At 33.5% G+C, this 25,336-nt stretch overlaps 1 protein-coding gene across 1 annotated transcript in view; it reads right to left on the minus strand.

Annotated features, from left to right (window-relative positions):
- Positions 1–25,336, minus strand: part of SLC9C1 (solute carrier family 9 member C1) — a 119,848-nt gene that overhangs the window by 63,512 nt on the left and 31,000 nt on the right. Inside the window, exons 7-11 of the mRNA XM_066240806.1 lie at positions 23,289–23,388; positions 19,159–19,302; positions 14,008–14,182; positions 3,344–3,425; positions 736–902 (exon numbers count right to left, since the gene is read on the minus strand). Of these exons, the coding sequence (XP_066096903.1) occupies positions 736–902; positions 3,344–3,425; positions 14,008–14,182; positions 19,159–19,302; positions 23,289–23,388 (668 nt within the window). The remainder of the gene's footprint in view (positions 1–735; positions 903–3,343; positions 3,426–14,007; positions 14,183–19,158; positions 19,303–23,288; positions 23,389–25,336) is intronic.

The raw sequence follows: 25,336 nt of genomic DNA on the forward strand, positions 1-25,336 counted from the left end.
TTTTTAAACATACATGTTGTAATATATATATATATATATATATATATATATATATATATATATATACACACACACACACACACACACACACACAAAATTATATATATATATACACACACACATACATACAATGATAATATATCAATATATTATATAATTTCTCTTCTTCTTTTCCAAGTGAAAGGATGGGTGATAGAGAGACAGACTCCTGCATGAGACCCAACTGGGACTCAACCAGCAGTCCCTGTTTGGGGTTGATGCTTTGCCCATCTGGGGCCGTGCTCACAACCCAGCTATTTTTAGCACCTGAGGCAGAAGCTCCATGGAGTGCTTGGGGTGAATATGCTCAAATCAATCAAGCCATTGCTGCAGAAGGAGCAGAGAGAGAGAGAGAGAAGGGGAAAGGGTAGGGGTGGAGAAGCAGTTGGTCACTTTTACTGTGTGCCTTGATTGGGAATTGCACCTGGGACATCCACACTCCAGGCCAGAGCTCTACCACTGAGCTAACTGGCCAGGGCCGCATATATTTTTTATATACTCAAAGAGATGGTCACTTCTCCTTTGTCCCATAGTAATCACAAAATTTCCTATTGTGTTAAGTAAGGACATACCAATACAACGTGTCTGTCAATTATAAGCATTAAAAATTGTGAGTTAATATTTACAACATTTATACTTATTTATGGGCAATCATACTAATTTTGAAGGTATAAATTAAAAATACTACTTGCTTACTACATATGGATTTTGAAATAAAATTGCTTTCTCCACCATGCTCCAATCTGCGTTAGCAAGATCTTTGTCTAATTTGAGTGAGGAGGCAGCAGATTTGATGATCTCTTGAAAGTGTTGAAATGTATAATAAAGTGATTTATATTTTGTTGATGTGGTATCACCAAGACCTTTGATACAAAGAACACATCTTATAAATAATAGGAACATCACCATTTTGTTCTGAATTATAAAGTTTCCTTTTGTTCGTATTATATCTCTTAAGTAGTTATTTTTTAAAGTTAAAGACAACATAAATTGTTTAATAATTGAAACACTAACAACTTCAAATTTCTCTTCTTTCATACTTCTCACAAAAGTTGAGGTGCACAATAATAATAATAGCTACTATTTATTGAGTGTTCACCATATGCTGAAAAGTACATCTCAGCACTTTGCATGTATTAAGTTTTTTGATAATCTTGACCATTTGTTTTATTTTTATTTATTGACATGTGAGAGAGGGAGAAAAACATGGCTTTGTTATTACACTTATTTATGAATTATTGGTTGGTTCTTTTTCTTTTCTTTCTTTCTTATTTATTTATTTATTTAGAGACAGAGAGGCAGGGAGAGAGAGAAACAGGAACATTGAGCTGCTTCTGTATGTGCCCTAACTGAGGAATCAGACAGGCAACTTCTGTACTCTAGGACAGTGTTCCAACCAACCAAGCTATCTAGCCAGGGCTTAATTTTCTATGAATTTTAGAGGAAGAGAGAGAGAGGGGAGGGGGAAGGGAAGCATCTGTTGTTCCACTCAGTTGTGCATTTTTTGGTTGTTTTCCATATGTGCCCTGACTGGGGATCGAACCCACAACCTTGTTGTTTTGGGCCAAAGCTCTTAACTGACTGAGCTAACTGGCCAGGGCCTATTGGTTGGTTCTTGTGTGTGCCCAGACTGGGGATCAAATCCACAACCTTGGCATATTAGAATGAACCTCTAACCAATTGAGCTTCCAGGTCAGGGCATGCTGACCATCTTTTGAGGTGAGTTTCTTTTCCCAGTTCCATAGACAAAGAGACAGAGGATTAAATTAAATTGGTAGACTGAGTAAAGCAGAATGGATTTTTCAATGTGGGCAGACCTCATCTAATTTCTTAAAGACCTGGATAGAACAACAAGCTGAGCAAAATAAAATTCACTCTGACTAATGGAATTTAAGGTGTGGAATGGTCTCACTTCTGCTTTCAGAGTTGGACAGGAAGTAACACCATTGTCTTTCCTGGTTCTCAGGCCTTTGGACTGCATGTGCATCTTCTATATTTATACATGCCATATAATTATAGATAGGTATAGATACATACATACATATATATATAATATACACACATACAGAGTATATGTATATATATATCACACCTACATGTAAGATCATATATGTAAGTATATATGCTATATATATTTATCCATATATATATATACACACACACATATGCACACATACATTTATATATATATCCAGACCTCATTAAGGTTTGAAGTACTCTTACTATCAGACACAAATTTTTTTTTTTGAGCCATAGAAGCTTATTTGGAAAGTGATGATGTTTCATGAACAAATGTTTCCTGGTCTCCGTGCAATAAACAGATGCTCCACAATAAGAATTTTAGATTTATTTAGCTACAAAGTAGAACATCTAATACTCTTTGCAAAACTTTTCTTCTTTAATACATTCTTATTTTACTATGCTAAGGCTCACAGAATTAAAAAAAAAAGAATAAAGAAAAGGAAAGAAAAAAGATTTTGTTGCATATATGTGAAAGGAAGGGAGATTGGGTAGTATAATGTTATCCATAAAGATGAAATTTCAGATTGATAAAAATATACTATGAGAGTGAAAACTGTGTAATAAAAAGAATAACAGAGCAGCTAAAAATATAATGGATTAAAAGAATCAAAGCAGTGTGTTTCTAGTTCTTAACTACCATTACCTAGTTGTGTGATTTTAGGTAAAGACGTTTAACTCACTAAATCTCAATTTCTCAATTGTTAAAAATGGGGAATTAAAACAGACATATTGCCTGACCTGTGGTGGCGCAGTGGATAAAGCGTCGACCTAGAAATGCTGAGGTTGCCGGTTCGAAACCCTGGGCTTGCCTGGTCAAGGCACATATGGGAGTCGATGCTTCTAACTCCTCCCCCCTTCTCTCTGTCTCTCCTCTCTCTCTCTGTCTCTCCCTCTCATCTCTAAAATGAATAAATAAATAAAGCTTTAAAAAAAAATTAAAAAAAAAACAAAACAAAAAAACAACAGACATATTGCTTTATGCAAACAACCTCGTAAAACTACTATTTCTGCTTCCCCTCTCCTTATTCTCTTATCCCCAATCAGTTATCCACAAAACTAGAGTGGTCTTTTATAGACTTTAATCATATATTATTACAAATATAATTTCCTCAGTAATTTACTCTCTGCTATGTTTTCTAATTTATTTATATGAGGTTTGTTAACTTTGATGAACACATGACTCTATGATATTATTTTTCTAAATTAATATTAAATAATACATATTATTTAGAGTTAATTAGAATATGTCTCTTTCACTCAGAACAATAACTAGTAGGCTTACCTAGTTTACTAACTGCCATTGGTAAAATTATTCTATTGGCAATTAGAGTCAATAAGAATACTGACATTCCATGAAATAATATCTAGAATTAAAAAAAAAAACAAAATATTCATTATAATTGCACATCTTTTATATTTACCAATGTAAATTAAGCTAGGCTGTCAGTAGATATACATGGGGGGGCAGAATTTGAATGTCAGACATGATGAAAATTCTCAGAGATTCTTTATCTTCCTGTATATATTTCATCCATGCTTTTGGAACCAAACCAAAAATCAGATGGTTTGACAAGTAAACATATACTTATACAGACTTGGGAAAAAAATACTTGTCTTTAAATCTCACTACTGAATTTCTTGGGCCTTGAGAATTGGCTGTACTTTATCAATTCTTACCTACTATACATGCCTCCATGTACATAGCCACGCAGTTCTTTGCTCAATATTACCAGTTCATGGATATTGAACAATTCTCCTCACCCATGAAGAGAATAACACGGAGGCTTTGATATGTTTGCTCCACCTCATACTTTGTGTTCTGGCATCCCTTCATTGTAATCAAGGAGGAGCAATTCTTGTTTCTGGTGACACTTGTTTTCTGTCTCTTATATCCCAAGTTGATCTCCATAGACAAGTGGAGCAATATTTTTCAATCTGAGACTGCATACCTGGTGATTTATGGAATTCTGACTTCCAGAACTTGGTAAAACCTTATTCAGTTCCCTATTGTTTGGCCTCAGGTGGAGTTTAGGGACAGAGCATTAAATCATATCAGGAGCTCTCGAGATTGCATATTACAATCACTTGGAAAACTTTCAAATACTGGTGACCAGAGTACACTCAATAAATATACTGAATTAATTCTTAACAGGTGCATCCCAAGCATTGCTAATTAGAAAAACTAAGGTACAATCTACCTACACTGAAATATACTTGTGCACCATTGATAAATTTGAATAGTGTATATATATATATATCCTATCATGATATGGACTGTTGTCATATACCCTCAAATTTCAATCTCCACCCCATGCGAGGCAACTACTGTTCTAATTTCTATTTCTATAGATAAGAACTGCCAATTAAACCTTCATATAAATCAAATATTAAGTTTCTCATTGTAGTTTTAATTTGTATTTCCCTAGAATAGTGTTGTTGAGTATTATTATTGTGCATAGTGATACAAATATTTCTTTTTGAATTGTCTATTCAACTCTTTTTCCTAATTCAAAAATTTGGTTGTTTTTCTTTTATTACAAAATTGTAGCAATTTTGAAATATATATTCTAGATAGACATACATGCATTGTCAGATATACATAGTGGATATTTTCTCCTAGTGTGACTTACCTGTTCATTTCAGTAAAACTGTCTTTTGATGACCACTGTTTTTAATGTTGATGAAGGTCAATTATTACACTGGGAAACAATTTTTTTTTCATTTTCTGTTGCATGAGGTTTTACAACTTTTTCTATATATTTCTGCATCACTGATTCCAAATTTGAATTCTGTTTTTGAGTGCATGTTCTAGTTTTTATGCATTTTTAATTTCTTTTTGTTACAGTTAATGACATGCATTGGTTTTTAAATTGGAGTTAAAGGGCAACGACTCTTGCATTGAACATAACCACAAAGTAATTAATGTTTTACAAACATTACTTTTACATAATTGTAATTGTTTTTAAATGTAAAATATTATTATCTGATAAAAAAAACCCTCTTATTTTGTTTTAAGATTGAATCATGGCTTCTTCAAGTAGGTGTAAATGTAAGAATAGTCCTGACACCTTCTGTTGTTATATATGTGGCTGTTACACACTTCACCAACAAAGGCGCAATATTTCATCATTTGTGACACGTGCATATATTGCCTATTTTCAAATTCCCCTTGGCGATCAAGACAAGAATTGAGCTCCTCATATTGTGTGTCATAATTGTGAGGAAATGCTTCGTGACTGGACAAAAGGAAAACGCAAAGGAATGCCTTTTGGTATTCCCATGGTTTGGCGTGAACCTAAGGACCACAGCAGTGACTGTTATTTCTGTCTGATCCATAAGAGGGCATCGACAAGAAAAAAGGGCATATGATCACATATCCTAATATTCCTTCAGCAATATGACCTATCCCACACTCTGAGACACACCTGGTTCCAATTTTCAATGGTTTTATTTATTCTAAGGATGAAGAAAGTGAACATGGTGATCAAGTGTATTTTGATAAGATGCATGAGGAAATGGTTGTAGAATCTGAAGGGTCTTCTTCTGATGCCAAGCAGTCATTAACCCCTCAGCAGTTTAGACAACCCGAATTGAATGACTTAGTAAGAGATTTGGGCCTATCAAAGAAAGCAGCTGAGTTATTAGCCTCCAGGCTTCAAGAAAAGAATGTATTTCACTGGTCAGCTAAAGTGTCCCATTTCAAGAAGTGTGAACAAATCTTTGTGGATTTTTTTTCCGAAGACAAATACTTTGTTTACTGTCATGATATCAGTAGTCTTCTAAGCCAGCTAGGTGTTATCACTTACAGTCCAACAGAATGGTGGCTATTTCTTGACAGCTCTAAATGGAGTCTGAAATATGTTCTCTTACACAATGGTAATGTTTATGCAGGGTTCCAATTGGTTATTCAACTCATCTGTGAGAAGATTATAATGACATAAAAATTGTCCTCGACTTTCTGAAGTATGAGGAGCATAACTGGATCATTTGTGTGGATCTTAAAATAGTAAATTTCCTGCTAGGACAACCGAGAGATTTCAAGAAGTATCCTTGCTTTCTGTGTTTGTGGGACAGCCAAGCTTGGGAGAAACACTGGACACAGAGGGAGTGGCCGAAACGTGATGCTCTGGAAGTAGGGATGCAAAATATTGTAAATGAACCTGTAGTTAATTGAGACAGAATTATTTTTCCCCACTTCACATCAAACTTGGTTTAATGAAGCAGTTTGTTCAGGCTTTGAATAGAGAAAGTGAATGCTTTCAGCATATTATTTCTGCTTTTCCTGCCTTGTCTTTCAAGAAGATAAAAGCAGGTGTATTCGATGGACCTCAAATTCAAACCCTCATGGCCCTGGCCGGTTGGCTCAGTGGTAGAGTGTCGGACTGGCGTGCAGAAGTCCTGGGTTCGATTCCCAGCCAGGGCACACAGGAGAAGCGCCCATTTGCTTCTCCACCCCTTCCCCTCTCCTTCCTTTCTTTCTCTCTCTTCCCCTCCCGCAGCTGAGGCTCCATTGGAGCAAAGATGGCCCGGGCGCTGGAGATGGCTCCTTGGCCTCTGCCCCAGGTGCTAGAGTGGCTCTGGTCGCAACAGAGCGACGCACCGGAGGGGCAGAGCATCGCCCCCTGGTGGGCAGAGCATCACCCCTGGTGGGCATGCCGGGTGGATCCCGGTTGGGCGCATGCGGGAGTCTGTCTGACTGTCTCTTCCTGTTTCCAGCTTCAGAAAAATACAAAAAATAATAATAATAATAATTCAAACCCTCATACATGACAAAAAATTTGCCAGGAAGATGAATAAGGAGGAGAATTCTAGCAGCATGGCAGTCTTTTGCGGCAGTTACAAAGAACTTCTTTGGCAACAAAAAAGCAGAAAACTATGAACTTCTGGTTCAAAGGGTGCTGTTGGCTTTCCACGACATAGGATATAACATGAGCGTTAAGATTCACTTCCTGAACAGTCACCTTGATAAGTTTCCTGAAAATCTTGGAGCTGTTAGTGGTGAGCAGACTACTGCTGGAGCATCAAACAAGATTGTCCTCCACAAGTACATAAACGCAAGAGCTATAAACACAAATTTTTGCCTGAATAGAATTTAAATAAGCTTTGTGCAAATTTTTTTGATTAAAATAAGTGTTTTAATATGTTCTATTTTGAAATAGTAGACAAATTCTGATGCAATCATATCTTTTAGTCTATTATACTTATTGCATTATATAAATTATTATATATTTTTACAAAGATGATGCCCAAGAACACATTCTACTTCATTATGTTAAACTAAATGTTGAAAATTTTACAATAAAATGAAAACCTAAAATCTTGAATTTCAAAAAACTGTAGCTTACAGAGAAAAATGAATGTCCGGTTTGAGACCAGCACACTCAAATTAGGTAAGAACAGGTGTTTTTGTGGATGCAACAAAAATTTTGTTCCCCGGTGTTATTTATTATGTTCTCAGAACCTCTTGTTTGTTTCACAATCACAAAGGTATTTTCTTGTTATCTTCCAGTACTTCTTGAGTTTTTTATTTTATATTCAAGTCCATAATCCATCTCAATTTAGATTTATATATGGTGTGAAGTAAAAGTAGATATTTTTATTTATTTTTTCTAAATGCATGTACAGTTGTTCAGCATTATTGACAAAAAAACTATCTTTTCCCCCGTTGAATTGCTTTGGCACCTTTGGCAAAAATCAATTGACTGTACTAATATGAGTTTATTTTGGATTCTTCTTTATATTCCATTTACTTATTTTTATCCCAATATCCTATTCAACTTCTTTATTGTATCCTTATAGTAAGTCTTTATATCAGATAACATAGATCCTTCAACTTAGTTCTTTTTCAAAATTGTTATGCCTGTTCTATGTTTTTGTATTTCTATATATTTAGAGCTTATTTGTTTCTGAAACAAAGCTGCTGGGATTGTTTTGAATATAGTGATATCTTAATGATTTTGTCTTCTTACCCATGATTATAGTGTGTCTCTTCATTTATTTTGGTTTTCAAATTTCCCTCAACAATGTCTTGTAGTATTAAGTGCACAAATTTGACAAATTATGGAAAGGAGCCTTAAAGATAGCTTCCAGTGATATCTACCTTCTGATATTTAGGTCTACTGAATCACCTCTTCTTGAGTGTGGACTGAACTTATTGACTCACTTCTGAATATTGGATATATCAGAACTAATGAGAAATTACTTCCAAACTAGCTTTTAAAATATGATTATCACAACAGATTTAGTTAACATCCATTATTTTACATAGTGCCACACTTTTTTTTCTAATAATGAAAACTTTTAAAATGTAATTTCCCCTACCTCAGTAACCACTGATATGTTCTCTGTTTCTATGAATTCAGTTTTTAAAGATTCTGCATATTCTTTAAAAAATATTAAACTAACAGTTTTGGATAAAACCTAATTGATCATAATGAATTATTCTTTTATATATTTAATTTATTGGCTATATATAAATATTTAAACAAATTTTTGCATCCTGTATAATCAGTATATTTTTTGGTAATATCTTTGTTAGTATTTGGTATAAGAATGGGTTAGCCACATAAAATAAGGAAGCGTTCCACTCTTTTCTAATCTTGGGAAGAGTTTGTGTAGAATTGGTATTATTTATTCCTTAAATGTTTAGTAGAACTTGCCAGTGCAGCCTTAGTTTTCTCTGTGGGAAAATTTTAATTTATATATCCAATTTCTTTAACAGATAGAGCGCTATTCAGATTTTGAATTTTCTCTTATGTCAGTTTGGGTAAGTAGTATTTTTTTTTGAGGAATTTAATCATTTAACATAAGCAGTTAATTTTTTTGACCAAGTAACACATAGTTTATAGTTACTCTTCCATTAATAACTATATAATTTGCAGTCATATTCTGTTTTTTATTACTGATACTGTTCATTTGTTTCTTATCTCTGTTTCTTGTTCTCTGTCTTCCTTCTCTCATCTTTTTTTAATTTAACATTTTCAGTTAATTGTAGATTTACATACAGTTTTAAGAAAACACGGAGAAATCCTCTGTAATATTTACCTAGTTGTCCCTAAGTAACATTTTCCAAAGCTATAGTAAAATGTGACAACCAGGATATTGATATTGATACAGTCAAGACATGGAACAGTTTCATACCATAAGAATTACTCATGTTGCCTTTTATAGCTGCATCCACATCCTTCCTGTCCCCACTCCTCTTTACTACTGATAACCACTAACTTGTTCACCAGTTATAATTTTGTCACTTAAAAATATTATATAAATGGAATCATATAGTACATACTATTTGTGTGTGTATGTGTGTATAAGAGAGAGAGAGACAGAGACAGAGAGAGTCAGAGAGACAGAGACAGATAGGGACAGACAGATAGGAAGGGAGATAGATGAGAAACATCAATTCTTTATTGTGGCTCCTTAGTTGTTCATTGATCGCTGTCTCATATGTGCCTTGTCCTGGGGCTACAGCAGACTGAGTGACCCCTTGCTCTAGCCAGTGACCTTGGGTTCAAGCTGGTGAGCCTTGCTCAAAGCAGATGAGCCTGCGCTCAAGCTGGCGACCTCGGGGTCTTGAACCTGGGTCCTCCACATCCCAGTTCAATGCTCTATCTACTGTGCCAAAGCCTGGTCAGGCTAGTACATACTATTTTTTGAGAGTGGCTTTTTTACTCAATATAGTTCTCTGGAGATTTATCAAGGTTGTTGCTTTTATCTATAGTTTGTTCCTTTTTATTGTTGAGTACTATTCCATTGTGCGGTTGCATAACAGTATATTTAAATATTTGCCTGTTAAAGGACATCTGAGTTATTTTCAGTTTTTGGTTATTATAAATAAAGCTACTACAGAAATTCATATGCAGGTTTGTATAGACATGAGTTCTTATTTTTCTAAGATAAATTACCAGGAATGCAATCGTCAGACTGCATGTTTGTTGTATGTGTAATTTTTTTAAGTGACTGACAAATTCTGTCCCAGAGTGACTGATTATTTCTAATAGCTATAAATAAGTGGCCCAGGTTCTCTGCACTCTCACAATAATTGATGTTTCACTATATTTTATTTTCTCCCTTCTTATAAATAGATGATATCTCTTTGTGATGTTAATTTGCATGTCCCTAATGGCTAATGATGCTGACCATCTTTCCATGCTAACTTATTATCTGTGCATCATTTTTTAGTAAGGTGTCTCTTCATTTATTTGGTTCATTTATTTGGTGCAATGGACCATGTTGTTTCCTTTTACTGTATAGTTTTGAGGGTATATATGCATTCTAAGAATGAAACTTTGTTAGATATGTGGTTTGCAAATATTATCTCTCATTCTGGAATTTGTCTTTAATGTTCTTAACAAAATCTTCTCTAGAGTAAAAAATTTTATTTTTATAAATAATTACTATTTTTTATGGATTGAACTCTTGGTGTCAAACTTAAAAATTCTGTCCAATACTGCATTGACAGTTTTTAAAAATTATTTTATTTTACTCCAAGTTTTTTAAAATCTTTTTAGTTTTATATTTTATATTTAGTTCTGTAATCAATTTGAATTAATTTTTGTGAACAATGTGAAACTTAGGGTAAGGTTAATTTCTTTTTCTTTTCCTTTTTCTTTTTGCCTATTAATGTCCAATTTTTCAGCACCATTTGTTAATAGAGCTGTTCATCTTCTACTGAATTGCTTTGTACCTTTATCAAATATCAACTGGGAACTTTTGTGTGGATGTATTCCTTTATTCTGTTACATGTGTCTTTCTCCTTGCCATTAATGCAGTCTCCATTACTATAAATGTTATAATGCTTTAAAATTAGGTATACTGACTCCTCCTATTTTAGTCTTCTTTTCCAAAATTGTTTTTATTTTCATTCTCTTGGGGTTTTTTTCTTTCTTGAATAATTGCACATGACATTATATCATTAATTTTGTTTTTCTGCATTAACTGTTAGTATATAAAATTACCTTTTTTAATATTCATATCCTGAGACCTCAATGAGCTCAGTTAGTCCTAAAAGGTTTTTATTTTTCTTCTGTTGTTTTTAATTTTTGAAATTTTTCTGTATAGATAATAATACGCTCTGCAAATAGAGATAGTTTGATTTCTTTTCAATATTCATGCATCTTCTTTCTTTGCTTATATTATGATGCAAGCTAGAACTTTCCATTATGATATTCAATAAGAGAGTGAGAGTAGACATTCTTACATTATTCCGAATCTTAAAGAGAAAGCAGTCTTTTATGATTACTTATAATATTACCTATAGACTTTATGTAGATGTTCTTTATCAACATTAGAAATTCCCTTTTATTTGTATATCTTGAGAGATTTCTTCATGAATAGTTACTGAATTTTGTTAAGTGCTTTTACTACATCAATAATATGATTCTATAAATGTCAATTACATCCTATTGGTTGATGTTATTTTTTATTTCTTGCATATCCTTGCTGATTGTTGCTTTATAATTTGTTGAACAAATTACAGGGAGTAATGTTAAAGTCTCCAAATAAAACTTGCCTATTTCTCCATTTAGTTATTAGTTTTTGCTTCATATAATTTCCCACTCTAGTTTGAAACGTATTAATTTAAGATTGCTTATTTTTACCCTTTTTCAGTTTAATCTACTATTAAGCACTTAAATGAAATTCTTCATTTCAAATATTATATTTTCAATTCTAAAACTTCCTTTTTTTCTCAGAGAAATATCCCATGTCTTCATTTTATATGTGTATTTTTATTTTTTTCCTTGAGTTCTTGAATGTATGTTTAATAGTGCTGCTAGTTTCAACATCTGTGTCAATTGAATAATTTTCTCTTTTAATTATAAGTCACATTTTTCTGCTTCTTCATATATATAGCAATATTTTATTTTAGGTTGGACATTATGGATTTTACCTTCTTGAGAGTCTCGATTGTTATCTCCCCTTAAAGTGTTTTGAGTTTTATGTGTCAGTCAGTTAACGTAATGGAAAATCACATTATCCTGCCAGAGCATGGCTTTAGTCTTTCTTAGACTGGATCTAGACTAAACCTTATTGTAGGGCTTAACTGTCATTTCTGAGGCATAGTCTTTCTGGGGTCAGGACTTAAGACATGTGGTGCTCATGAGGTTTACACTACATGTAGTCAGAACTCTAGTATCTGTTGGTTCTGTTTGGCCTTCAGAATGTCTAAAGCGCAAGAGCTTTTTTCTGATAATCTTTTTCTAATTCTCTGCTTGCACAGATTAGTATTGGACTAATGACTAGAAGGAACCCCTTTGCCGATTTCTGGTACTCTATCTCTTTACACTTCTTCCCTCGCGGCACTCTGCCCCCAAACTCATGCTGCTTCAGTCACCCTAATGCTATTTTTTACACTCAGTGAGACTACTGTTCTCTGTTTGACCTCCACTTCTTTGTGCTACAATTTGGAAGAAAGCCAGAGTGAATGTGAACTCACCTAATGTGTTTATCCTTCTCTCAAGGATCTAACTATGCAATGCTCTTGTCCTACTTAAAGTCAGTTGCTTCATATATATGTAACCAATTTTATAGTTATTTGCTATTGGAAGTAAGTCTGATATTTATTATTCATCATGGCCAGGGTCAGAATTTCTTAAGCATTGGTATTTTTCTAAAAGTTCCTGAAGCTTTCTAAAGTACATTCAAAATTGAAGACCATTGAGTTAGCTAAAGACAGTTTAATAGTAATAAGAGCCAACATTTATATAGTAAGCATATTATACAATATATCAGGCTTACCTAATTCTCACTACAATTCTATGATGTAAATGTAAATATGGTCCATTTATACAGATGGGAAGCTGAGGCACTATAACTTACCTCAGGTCATTTAACTTGTGAATAGCAGAGATAAGATTGAGTTAATATTTTTAACCCTTCACTGTAGTACCTCTTTATGAGTGATTAATAGTTAGCTGTAGGAGTTAGACAACTTAAAGGAAAGGAAGAATGTTACTTTCTTCATAATTAGTTACTATTAGTGAGGATATTTCATTAAATGGTTTTATTTACTCAGGTTTTATTTCAAAGAAGGTCTGCATGGCATCACTATCATTATCATCATCGTCATCATCATCATCATCATCATCATCTTGGCTCATGCTATGTGCACTTACTATATGTTAAACATATTATACATTTTATGTATATTTTCAACATTTCACAATAACCCTTTGAGATAGTGAAGTACTAGAGATGACTCTTACCATTTTATTATTGATTAGGCAGGTTGAGATAGGTTAAAAACAAGGGGGAGGCCATGTAATATTAGATATTTTTTTAAAGCAGTGTTTAAATACTTAGTTTTTTTAATGTTTGGACTATTATTGAAATAATGATCTTGCTGTTGTTCTCTTTACACTTGGAACTTATATAGAAAACTTCAGTGCAAATATTAGATGCATTATGATATCTGCATAAAAAATTTCTTACAGAGATCTTACCTTGAGATAAGATAGAGGGAGAGTAATGCCCATTATGTTAGGGAGAGTTTGGGAGTACTATTTTGAACATAACTTCACTTAACAATTAAAATGTTTTGGTTCCTGGAATTACTAACTATAGACTCATAAAGTTACAGAAGGCAATAGAGCAAATCACAAGTAGGTTTCTGTTTTTCTTGAGTGGATATTTGATGGAAATAAAAGTAAAAACATTTATTAAGTGCATACTCTATACCAGATACTATTTGAAATGATTTATAAGTTTTGATTCCTTCAACTTTTATAATAAACTATATTTAGGAGTATGAGAAAAGAATTTAGGGATGCCTAAGCTAGAATGAGGAAGAAGAAAGTTGCCAGTTGTTCCTCCTTTGCCCAATCTTGCCATCATAGCTAAATCACCCCCACAATCCAAGTGGTGTTGAGCTATCTCACTACAAATGCATATTTTAGGACAAAGCAACAGTTTCAATTAAATAGTCAAAAAAAATACATGTTTCTTTACCTGAGATTTTTCCCTCTCTGTTCCAAGAGGAAGGTCAGAGTAGGCAAGCAGAACGGCCATGTTTATATTAGGCACCCCTCTCATTTCACTACAGACTATTATGAATGCCGAGCGCCAGCTGAGCTCATCACCAAGTCGAGACAAAAGAGAGCTTATTAATAGAAAGACCAGAAGTCTAAAAAACAAAACAAATTTTAAGAAATTATTCTTGTCATAGAAACTTTTATCCTACTCTATTCATTTCAATCTATTCCCCGTAGAATTACCAACTCTCAGACAAATGAGGCATCTTTCACACACTGTTGCTATAGCATCAAAGGAAGGCAGAGGGGCCTTCCATAGAAAGACATGTCAAGAGAATGATATTAATTTTTTCCATTTCTTCCTGTTGGGTGAGTAGTAGAGAAATTCCACATTAGCATGAGTGTGCTTTTTTTTAGCTGGAAAAGAAAAAGTTAAAGGTGTTTTGTAGACATGCATTTCACTCTGGGATCCCCCTAAAAATAAAAACAAATGTAATGAATAAGAAAGAAAAAAGTTCTCCTTTTCTTTTTCTTCATAAACTTAAATCTTGCTGAATCTGTACAATACTGGTCAACTCATTTCTATTTCTTCTTTCAGTTACATATAATTCCTATATTTTATACTAAATGTATCTGATAATTTGGCACTAATTTTTATTTCCTTGGCACTAGCTGATTTGATGTCGACTCCCAACTAATATTACTAAATAGAAATAAGATGCTAATTGTTAATTGTTTTAGTGATGTAGATTAAGGAGTTGTGAGACTCAAATTATGGTGGGTTTTCCTCTCTATGTCATCTTCTCACTTCTATGAGCAGACCCTCTTCTGCCTCTCCATATTGGAAAAGAGACTGAAGAAAGCATTTGAGAAAAAAAAAAGACATTTACAAAGAGGACTTCCTTATGATTCTAAAAAAGCTATCTTGATCTATGACTAGTAGGAAATTGTTTCACAATATTATGTAAACAAAGCAAGAAAATGAAAAAACCACTGGACAAAATGTACCAAATGTCAATAGTGATCGCCTCTAGATAGTAAAGTTATACAAATTATTCTCTTTTCTCCAATTTTCAAAAATTGACATGAAAAATATACAAATAAGTGGAACCATATACCATGTTAATGTATAGGAAGAATTAACATTATTAAAAATGTCCATACTACCCAAAGCAATCTCAACATATTTTTTTATCACGATACCAATATATTTCACAGCACTAGAACAAATATTCCAAAAATTAATAAAGAAACACAAAATAGTCTGAATAGCAATAATGATCTTGAGAAAGAAGAACAAAGTTGGAGGCATCATACTACCTAATATAAAAATATACTACAAAGCCATAGTAATCAAAACAGCATGGTACTGGCATAAAAACAGACATATAGATCAATAGAACAAAATAGAGAGCCCAAAAATAAACCCATGCCTTTATAGTCTATTAATATTTGACAAATGAAGCAAAAACATACAATTGGGTAGGGATAGTCTATTTAAGAAATGATGCTGGGAAAATTGGACAGATATGTGCAAAAGAATAAAAATAAACCATATTCTCACACCATATATAAGAATAATTTAAAATAGATTAAAGACTTAACTGTTAGACCTAAACCATAAAAATCCTAGAAGAAAACATAAGCAGCAGAATCTTAAACATTTCTTGTAACAATGTTTTTCTGATATATCACCTCAGGCAAGTGAAACAAAAGAAAATTGAACTGTATCAAACTAAAACTTTTATGCACAGCAAAAGATACCATCAACAAAATGAAAAGACAACTCACTGAATAGTAGAACATATTTGTTAACTCATCTGATAAGGGCTTAATAATTAACCCAAAATTTATAAGGAACTTATGAAACAACACTAAAACAAACAAACAAACAAGCAATAAAAAACAACAATCCAGTTAAGAAATGGGCAAATGACTTGAATAGACACTTCTCCAAAGAAGACATAGAGATGGCGGATAGTCATAAAAAGATGCTCAATGTCACTAATCATCAGAGAAATGTAAATTAAAACCACAATGAGATATCGCCTCACATATGTCAGAATGATTATCATCAATAATCAACCAAAAAAAAAAAAAAAACATTGGCAAGGAGAAAACAGAACGCTTGTGCCCTGGTGGTGGGAATGCAGACTGGTATAGTCACAGTTGAGAGCAACATGGAGTTACCTCAAAAAATTAAAAATGGAACTAGTTTATGACTCAGCAGTTCTACTTCTGGGAGTATAAAAAAAATAAAGGATTCATTTTGAAGATGATATCATCTTATATATAGAAAACCCCAAAGACTCCACAGAAAGGCTATTAGAAACAATAAACCAATAGAGTAAGGCCACAGGATACAAAATTAATGTACAGAAGTCTATTGCTTTCTTATATGCCAACAATAAAACCTTGGGGAAAAAAAACTAAAAAAATAATCACTTTTACTGTGACAACAACAACAAAAAGAATACCTAGGAATAAACGTAACAAAGATTATTAAGAACCTATATACTGAACACTACAAAGCATTATTAAAGGAAATTGAAAAAGACAATGAAATGAAAAAAATATTCCTTGTTCATGGATAGGAAGAATAAATATAATTAAAATGGCCATATTACCCAAAGCAACATACAAATTTAATGCAATTCCCAATAAAATTCCAATGTCATTTTTTAAAGAAATAGAACAAAAAATCATCAGGTTTATATGGAACCATAAAGAACCTCAAATAACCAAAGTAATCCTAAGGGGGGAAAAAATGAAGCTTGAGGCATTACAATACCTGACTTCAAACTATACTACAGAGCCACAATAATCAAAACAGCATGGTACTGGCAGAAAAATAGACACACAGACAAATGGAACAGAATAGAGAGCCTAGAAATTAAACCACGTATATATGGTCAAATCATCTTTGGTAAAGGAGCCAAAAACACACAATGGAGAAAAGAAAGCCTCTTCAATAAATGGTGCTGGGAAAGTTGGAAAGCCAAATGCAAAAGAATGAAACTTGACTATAGTTTGTCTCCTTGCACAAGTATTAATTCAAATAGATCAAAGACCTAAATATAAGATCTGAAACAATAAATTACATAGAAGAAAACATAGGAACTAAACTCATGGACCTTGGTAGTAGAGAATATTTTATGAATTTGACCCCAAAGGCAAGGGAAGTAAAGGGAAAGATAAATTAATGAGATTATACCAAACTAAGAAGCTTCTGCACAGCAAATAAAACTGTCAATAAAAAAAATAGTCAACTAAACGGAAGATGATATTTGCAAACAACAGCTCAGATAAGGGGCTAATATCGAAAATACATAAAGAACTCACAAAACTCAGCGACAAACAAGCAAACAATCCAATAAAAAAAAATGGAAAGAGGACATGAACAGACACTTCTCCCAAGAATAAATACAAATGGCCAACAGATATATGAAAAAATGCTCATCTTCACTAGCTATTAGAGAAATGCAAATCAAAACTGCAATGAGATACCACCTCATATCTGTTAGATTAGCTATTATCAATAAAACAGATAACAACAAGTGCTGAAGAGGCTGTGGAGAAAAAGGAACCCTCATTCACTGTTGGTGGGAATGTAAATTAGTACAACCATTATGGAAGAAAGTATGGTGGTTCCTCAAAAAAAATTAAGAATAGAACTACCATATGATCCAGCAATCCCTCTACTGGGTATAGAACCCCAAAACTTGAAAACATGGGTACATAAAGACACATGCACCCCCATGTTTATTGCAGCATTGTTCACATGGCCAAGACATGAAAACAGCCAAAATGCCCTTCAGTAGAGAATTGGATAAAGAAGAAGTGGTACATATATACAATGGAATACTACTCAGCCATAAGAAATGATGACATAATATCATTTACGACAAAATGGATAGTCCTTGACAACATTATACTGAGTGAAATAAATAAATCAAAAAAAGCTAAGAACTGTATGATTTTATACATAGGTGGGACACAAAACTGAAACTCAGGGACATAGATAAGAGTGCAGTGATTACCAGGAGGAGGGGAAGGGAGGAGGGAAAGGGGGTGGTGGGAAGGGAGGGACATAAAGAGAAACAAAATATAGGGTGACAGAAGATGATTTGACTTTGGGTGATGGGTATACAGCATAATCGACTGTCCAAATGATGTGGAGATGTTTTCTGTAAATCTATGTACTCTGGTTGACTAATGTTACCCTGTTAAATTTAATTGTCTAAATAATAATAATTAAAAAAAAACCCCAAAAGTCAAAACACTAATTTAAAAGAATTTATGCAATATTATGTTCACTGCAGTGTTATTTACAATAGTCAAGATTTGGAAGCAGCCCAAATGTCCATCAGCAGAGGAGTGGATAAAAAAGTTGTGGTACATTTACACAATGGAATAATACTCAGCCATAAAACAAAACAAAGACAATCTTACCTTTTGCAACAGCATGAATGGACCTGGAGAGTATTGTACTAAGTGAAATAAGCCAGCCAGAGAAAGAAAAGTACCATATGATTTTAGTCACATGTGGAATCTAATTACCAAAGTAAACTGACAAATAAGATAGAAACGGACTCATAGGTAGGGAAAGTAGACTGGCAGCTCCAGAGGGGATGCGAGTTTGGGGGCTGGGTGAAAAAAGTAAAGAGATTAGGCAAAAAAAAAATGTCATAGATGCAGATCACAGTATGAAGATTGCAAGAGGGAGAGAGGGGTGGGGGTAGATAAAAAAAAAGTAAAGGATGGGTAAATGGTGAAGGAAGGAGACTTGGCAGGGTGGTGAACACACAGTGCAATGTACAGATGATGTATTATAGAACTGTACACTTGTAACCTGTAAAATTTTATTAACCAGTGTCATCCAAATAAATTCAATAAAAGTTAAAAAATATATATATTTTACAGAGGTCTTGCATTGCTATGAAATGCAGTTGAAAACTAAAAAAAAAAAAATACTAAGCACTAATTTGCTGACAATTTCTTGGAAAGTTTAAGAAACAAATTTTTCTTCTAATGAATTTTCTTGAATGAAATATTTTTATTATTTAAAAGAATATCTTCAGGCTTATTCAGTGTCTTATAAATAGAAAACTTTAAATGATGTTCTTACCTTAAAACAATAAGTGTGAAGAAGATATTTAATGAATAATATATATCAGAAAATGATGTATATAAATACGTATGTGCAGGAATCAGAAGTCCAGTGAATGTAAATACTATAATTAAAGCAACAAATGATAGAGAATTCCAGAATCTGCATTTTCAGAAAAAAAAATAATATAGTTAATTATGGTTAATTAACATATTTATTGCAAGGCTCATCTATGAGTGAAGCATTGTGTTAGGCATTAGCAATGCTCAGGGGGCTTATAATTTAACTGAGGGGAAAAGAGCACTGAGGCAAGTTAACAATCCCAAAGCAATTTTAACCATCTTACATTGAATGTACGTTAGCGTTTTTCTTTTTTGGGTTGATTTTGAAAGACATGTTTAGGTTGTAGAAATGCTATTTTGACAGAACTCCTTCAGGCATCACAATTTACACAGCTCAAAAGTACTGACTGTGAGATCCTTGTATCAATAAGAAGAACAAAAATCATTGATCTTGAAAGGAAGTGCTAAACTGCTAGTCTGATTTACAGAGTAAGAGAATTAAGCCTTTGCCTAGAATTGAGAAAACACTTGGAAGACGTGAACGAATCTTTTATTGACGTGACTGTCTTTGGTAGGTTCCCGGTTTGGGATTTGTGAGCCATGTGCTTTTATTCAAGTGCTTCGGAGCCCAGAAAACCCTGTTCTTCCCAAAGTTCATCTTCTCACCAGCTGCATGTAAGGCAGTTTGAAAAGCACAACTTCTGTTAATATGGATCATGTTTGCTTGTTTGTGTGTTGGGTGAGGCTATTTAAAACTGGTTTCTTCTTGTCTTTTTATATATTTCATGTCTTTAATGTCAACTGTTATAACAAAATTAATTGAAGAAATTACAAAGACACATAAATACAATTTTGTGAGAAGAAAGTAGCTTTGTTTTACCCATGTGCTGTCTGATTCTGTCCCTAAAACCCTTTAAAAGTTTCACTTGGAGTATCAAGGCTCAGGCCTCTGACTGATTGAATATTAAAATAATGCTGCTCAAAAAATAATTTTCATTTTTCCCCCAGAAATACTGCTTTTGCTTAAAAGTAAATTCAATACTAAAAGCAACATTTTCTGTTACACTAATAAGAATCTCTGTTTCTGAATTATATCTAAGAGGTATAATTACCTATCTATTTTCAGAGAAAAATTTAATATAAAACATTCTAGCCTGAAAAATACTTAGGTAAATCATTCAAAAAATTTTTTATGACTTTAGGTTTATTATGAAGTTAGGTTTATTACTGTATCCTGAGAGTTATCATCTCTTTCTTACATATGTGTGGCCATACTTTAAATTCTGTAATCTTCTGGGTTAAATATTGCATCCAACAATACTTGAGGAGAAACATAATAAAACATATGTTATGACAATTGTATAATTTTTTTATTTTTTATTCTTCTCTTGACTTCTCTATCAAAAGCATATTTAATTTTGCACCATAAACATAGGCAATCTCCCAAAAATTTTTCTTAAAGCATTATATTCATTCATCCATACAATTAAGAAAATTGCTTGTAAACATTGAGTAGGATAAGTTAGTCATGGGACTGGTAAATAAGAATATCATACTTCACTACTCACCTAACAATTATGTAATTTTTAAAATTAACCTTAAAATTGTGAGAAAATACCACCAAATATCTAAATGAGTTTTGTTAAGTAGCATAAAATATAATTAAACCAATTAAGCTATAAATATTAAGAAGCTGTCATTACCTTTCCTATGTGGTACAAATGAATGAGAAAACCTGATAATGACAAAACTAGATTTTCTAAGCAATCAGTCTCCATCAAATTCTTAGTGGTTTGAGCCAAACAATCACAGTCAAAACCTATCTAATAGACGTGTGCGTGTATGTTTGTGTGTATGCACGCAATAAGTCTGGCACACCCACACAAAGAGCTTCTAAGTATTTTTTAAGTCCCTTTCATTTAGTGATCATGACTTATGCTAATAAATCCAGATCTTTTATGGTAGCAAAGGGTTACAACTTTGTATGCAAATGTCATCTAGGGAGCATTTTGTTTGTTTGTTTATATTTTTGTTTTATTTTTTATTTTGTTTTCTTAAGTGAGAGGAAGAGAGATAGAGAAAAAGACTCCTGCATGTGCCTGGACCAGGATCCACCCAGCAACCCCTGTCTGGTGTTGATGCTCAAATCAACTGAGCTACCCACAGCATCTGACTGAGGCCAATGCTCCAACCAACTGAGTTATCCTCAGCACCTGGGGCTGATGCTCCAACCAATCAAGCCACTGGCTGCGAGTGGGGAAGAAAGAGTAAAGGGTGAGAGGATGGGGAAGAGAAGCAGATGGTTTCTTCTCCTGTGTGCCCTGACTGCAATCAAACCCAGGATGTCCACATGCCAGGCCAATGCTCTATCCACTGAGCCAACTGCCCAAGTCCAGGGGCATTTTTAAAAATCAAAAGTCCTATGCTCTCATCCTCATAGATTTTGACTTTATAGATCTAGGCATCTATATTGTTTTTATTGCCCAATGTTGCACAGTCACTAGCCTAGAATGATAAGAACTTATGAACTGGACATTTTAGGGATGTCAATTTGCTTGGAATAAAAGATTATACAGAATGGCAAGAAAGTAATTGCTACTTGGAGAATTTTTTTCTAACAAGGTAATGTATAAATAGAATCATGAAATAAGAGAGGCAGTTACTTCTGCCCATAAGTAGGGGAAGTATGCTGATATGTAGAGGAAGCACATTTCAAAAGCAGACACACAAGGACATAAGCCCAAACAAGAGCATGTTTGGCATGTTTGAGAAACAGCAAAGTGATCAGTGTGGCTAAAACAGGGTGGGTGAGGATGAGAGTGGTGGAAATGAATCATGAAGATAATTAAGGGACATTTCATAGGACTTCGTTTGCCATTAAAACAACTTTAACTTGTAGCCAAATAAGATGAGGACTTAGATGATTTTAAACAAAAGAAATTATCTGGGAGAGGAGAAAGTGAGGTAGATAAGGTTCAGTAAAAGATCATAGAACCAATGCATTATCACAGTGTGTTTGCAGAATTGTTAGAATTGGGGTCTTGGAGGGTGAAAGGTGAGAAGATGGGAGATGGTGCACCTCTGCTCTTAAAGAGTAAATGAGCCTGTTGTAGATTATTGTAAGATGTAGCAAGATTTATCATTATCATCTTAGGCTTCAACTATCTTGGAGAATACAAGCTGGTACATACCATATTTTAGATACTAAGATTCTTGAAATTGAGAGTGTGAAGTGGTAATTTGTATACTGTATAAGTGAGTCATTGAAGCAGAATGGTGGACATGCTCACAAGAGGAGAGGAAGTCCAGAACTGAAAGGTGAGGGAGTAGAGGGATCAACTGTTTGGATATTGATTGACATCACTAAGAATGATGATAGAATGATGTTGAAGAGAAGTCATGGTGGAGGGATGAGAATCTCCTCAGGGCTCTAGGGATAACTACAAGAAAGAAGGTGGCAGGTATAATCTGATCAAGAGCTTTGAAATTTAGTTTGGCCATACTTTCTGCTATAACACTGCTAATCCTCTTCAAATGCCTCAGCTTGACCTTTCAATTTGCATTGCATGGCATCTCTTCACGTCTTGAAAGTATTAGTCTTCTACTCTAGTATCAGTGCCATGCTGTGCTCTCTTGGAGCCCGAGGCAAAAGAAAATATCAATAATATTGATCTTATCTTTATTTAAATTTTTTTGTATTTTTATAATGGATTTTTTGCATTAGTTTACCCAAAAAGATTTCATTAAAATATTACTTATCTTGATTATTGAGTTTTTGGCACCTTCTAAAATTGTGTGCCTAAAAGACTGCCTCATTTGCCTTCCCTTAATCCTGGCCTTGTCTAGACGGAAAGTTACTGAGTGTTTGGTGAAGGAATTCGTGGGGGAATAGAGCCAACCTGAACTCAAGGTGAACTTACAAATTTTTGCTTAAAGCTAAAGGACTAGACAACACAGCCAACAGAGTTTTTAGGAAGTATTTTTAGTTGGTTACTTCCAAGCCGTATCTTACTTTGACCATGTAGATGTAGATGGAGTTATGACTCATAATGTATAAAACAAAGTATAGATATGTTAGCCACTCACTGAAGAAGCAGTTTTTCAGTTTCTGGTTTAAAACTTTTAGAATTTAAAAAAAGTCCCATAATGGCCAGCGTGAAGATTCCAGACATTCCACTGAACTTACCTATTTTCAAAAAGAAATAAAGTATTAGTATTACCAGGGTGACCATATCTTGATAATACAGTGACTTTACAGACAGGCTACCCAACTTGGTTTCAACTGGATAATATTGCAGATTACTACCAGCACCCTTCATTCTTCTTCCTCCTCAGATTCACACCCAATTGTGTAGTAAAGTCTACACTGGACATCTTTACACTGTTTTAGCTTCAGATCATTGGCAACAATATGGAGCTCACAAACTTTTCATGGGCCCCAGTGAGGCTAGAGCATCCTCGACAGGTCTCATTTTTTCAGAGAGGCTCTGGTTGAATGAAAGTGAAGTGAGCTGGTAAGTTCTTTATGGACTAGCCTACTTCATATGCTTTCCTTTTGGGGAGGCAGTAGGATATGAAAATGGTTTGGTTCTGTGACAGGTCTAAGGGAGTTAAGTCAGTTAAAACCCAGTATGAATCTACTTCCCCACTTAAATTTTGTTTTTGTGCATTTACTATGGAGGAATGAATAGCCCAAAGTATTATGGCATATTCTTAAAAGTAGCTCTAGTAGAGTTATTTTCCTGCCCCAACTAATGAAAATAGTATACTATCACTGAGAAAAAAATCAAATCATACGGTATAGTATAGATAATGTATTTTTTTTGAAAAAATAGAACACCTGTAATTCCACTGCCACAATCTCAGGTATAATTTTAAAATAATTTTCAATGGTAATTTCTTTTAAGAAAAGAGCAATATTTGCCTAGAAGAAATAATTTGATAAACTGATTGAGAATAGAGAATGAAATCCAAAGAGTGGCTTCAAGAATTAAAGAATGCTTAATGAATTTCTATCTTGGAGGCAAGTGATGAAAATTAAGCAGGCAACATGGAAAAGCCAGAAAATAGAGGTAGCCATCAGATCTCATGGCCCTGTGAACTATGTAATATAATTTACACTGTGAGCTATCCTTATCCCCATCCTCAGTAAAATTTGCTAAGAATCAGGAACTATGGTACATATAAAAAGATCATATGGAAGGGAACTCCAGAAATTTAGAAATCAAAGGAAATCTTTGGCTTTTTTAGGTTATAGAATTGGGAATTTAATGTAATTGGCTGGATCAAGGTCTTTGAGAGGAATAGAGTACCCAATGAACACTTACGTTGGCATACATTCAACATACATATACACAAATAAAGTAACATATAAAAACCTCCAATGAGATTATACAGTAATACAGTTCTGTAATGGTTTTTTTTAACTTAATGTTAAGCAGACATTGTTTTAGTTAATAAAAATAAAAAAAAAATTTAATACTGAAGAACATTGATTATAGATATGCCACTTTATCATAGTGCCACATTTATCAAATTACCATATGTGTGCCTTTTGTTTCTTTAGTTTCCTTTGTATTTCTTTATTACAACAGCTGTATTTTAATTATTGGAGGCCTATTAACTATTTAATTCCTACCTACTAGGGAGAGTTCTCCACTGGAACACTGTCCTGCTTATTTTCTCAATTAATATTTCCAAATAAACTTTGAAAATTGTTTTGTAAGATTTCCAAATCCAAACTATTTTTGTCATTGTTTGATTTGAACTCTGATACATTTTATTTTTATTAAATCAGCATTATTATACTTTTAGAAATGGAAAATTACAAGTTTTATATTCTTTATTTTATTTCTGGCTAGAAATGGTAACTTAGCCAGAAACTAACACATTAGTCATTTTTGAATCATGAAAGAAGAGGGGACTGTGGACATAGAAGCTTTAAGGCGATTCAAGTCTTAGACCCTTCATTGTAAGTTCCTAGGCAATGGTAAAATGTGGGAAATATATATTTATGATGGCTATCTCAAAGATGCAAAAGTATAAAAAGAAAGCCAGGACAGAGTCAAAGTCCTTTTATATTAGATTTATATTCACTCTGTATTTAGTTTTCATAAATTTTGGTCCTAGAAGTT

This window comes from Saccopteryx bilineata, chromosome 8 (assembly GCF_036850765.1).
Source record: "Saccopteryx bilineata isolate mSacBil1 chromosome 8, mSacBil1_pri_phased_curated, whole genome shotgun sequence".
Taxonomy (NCBI): Eukaryota; Metazoa; Chordata; class Mammalia; order Chiroptera; family Emballonuridae; genus Saccopteryx; species Saccopteryx bilineata.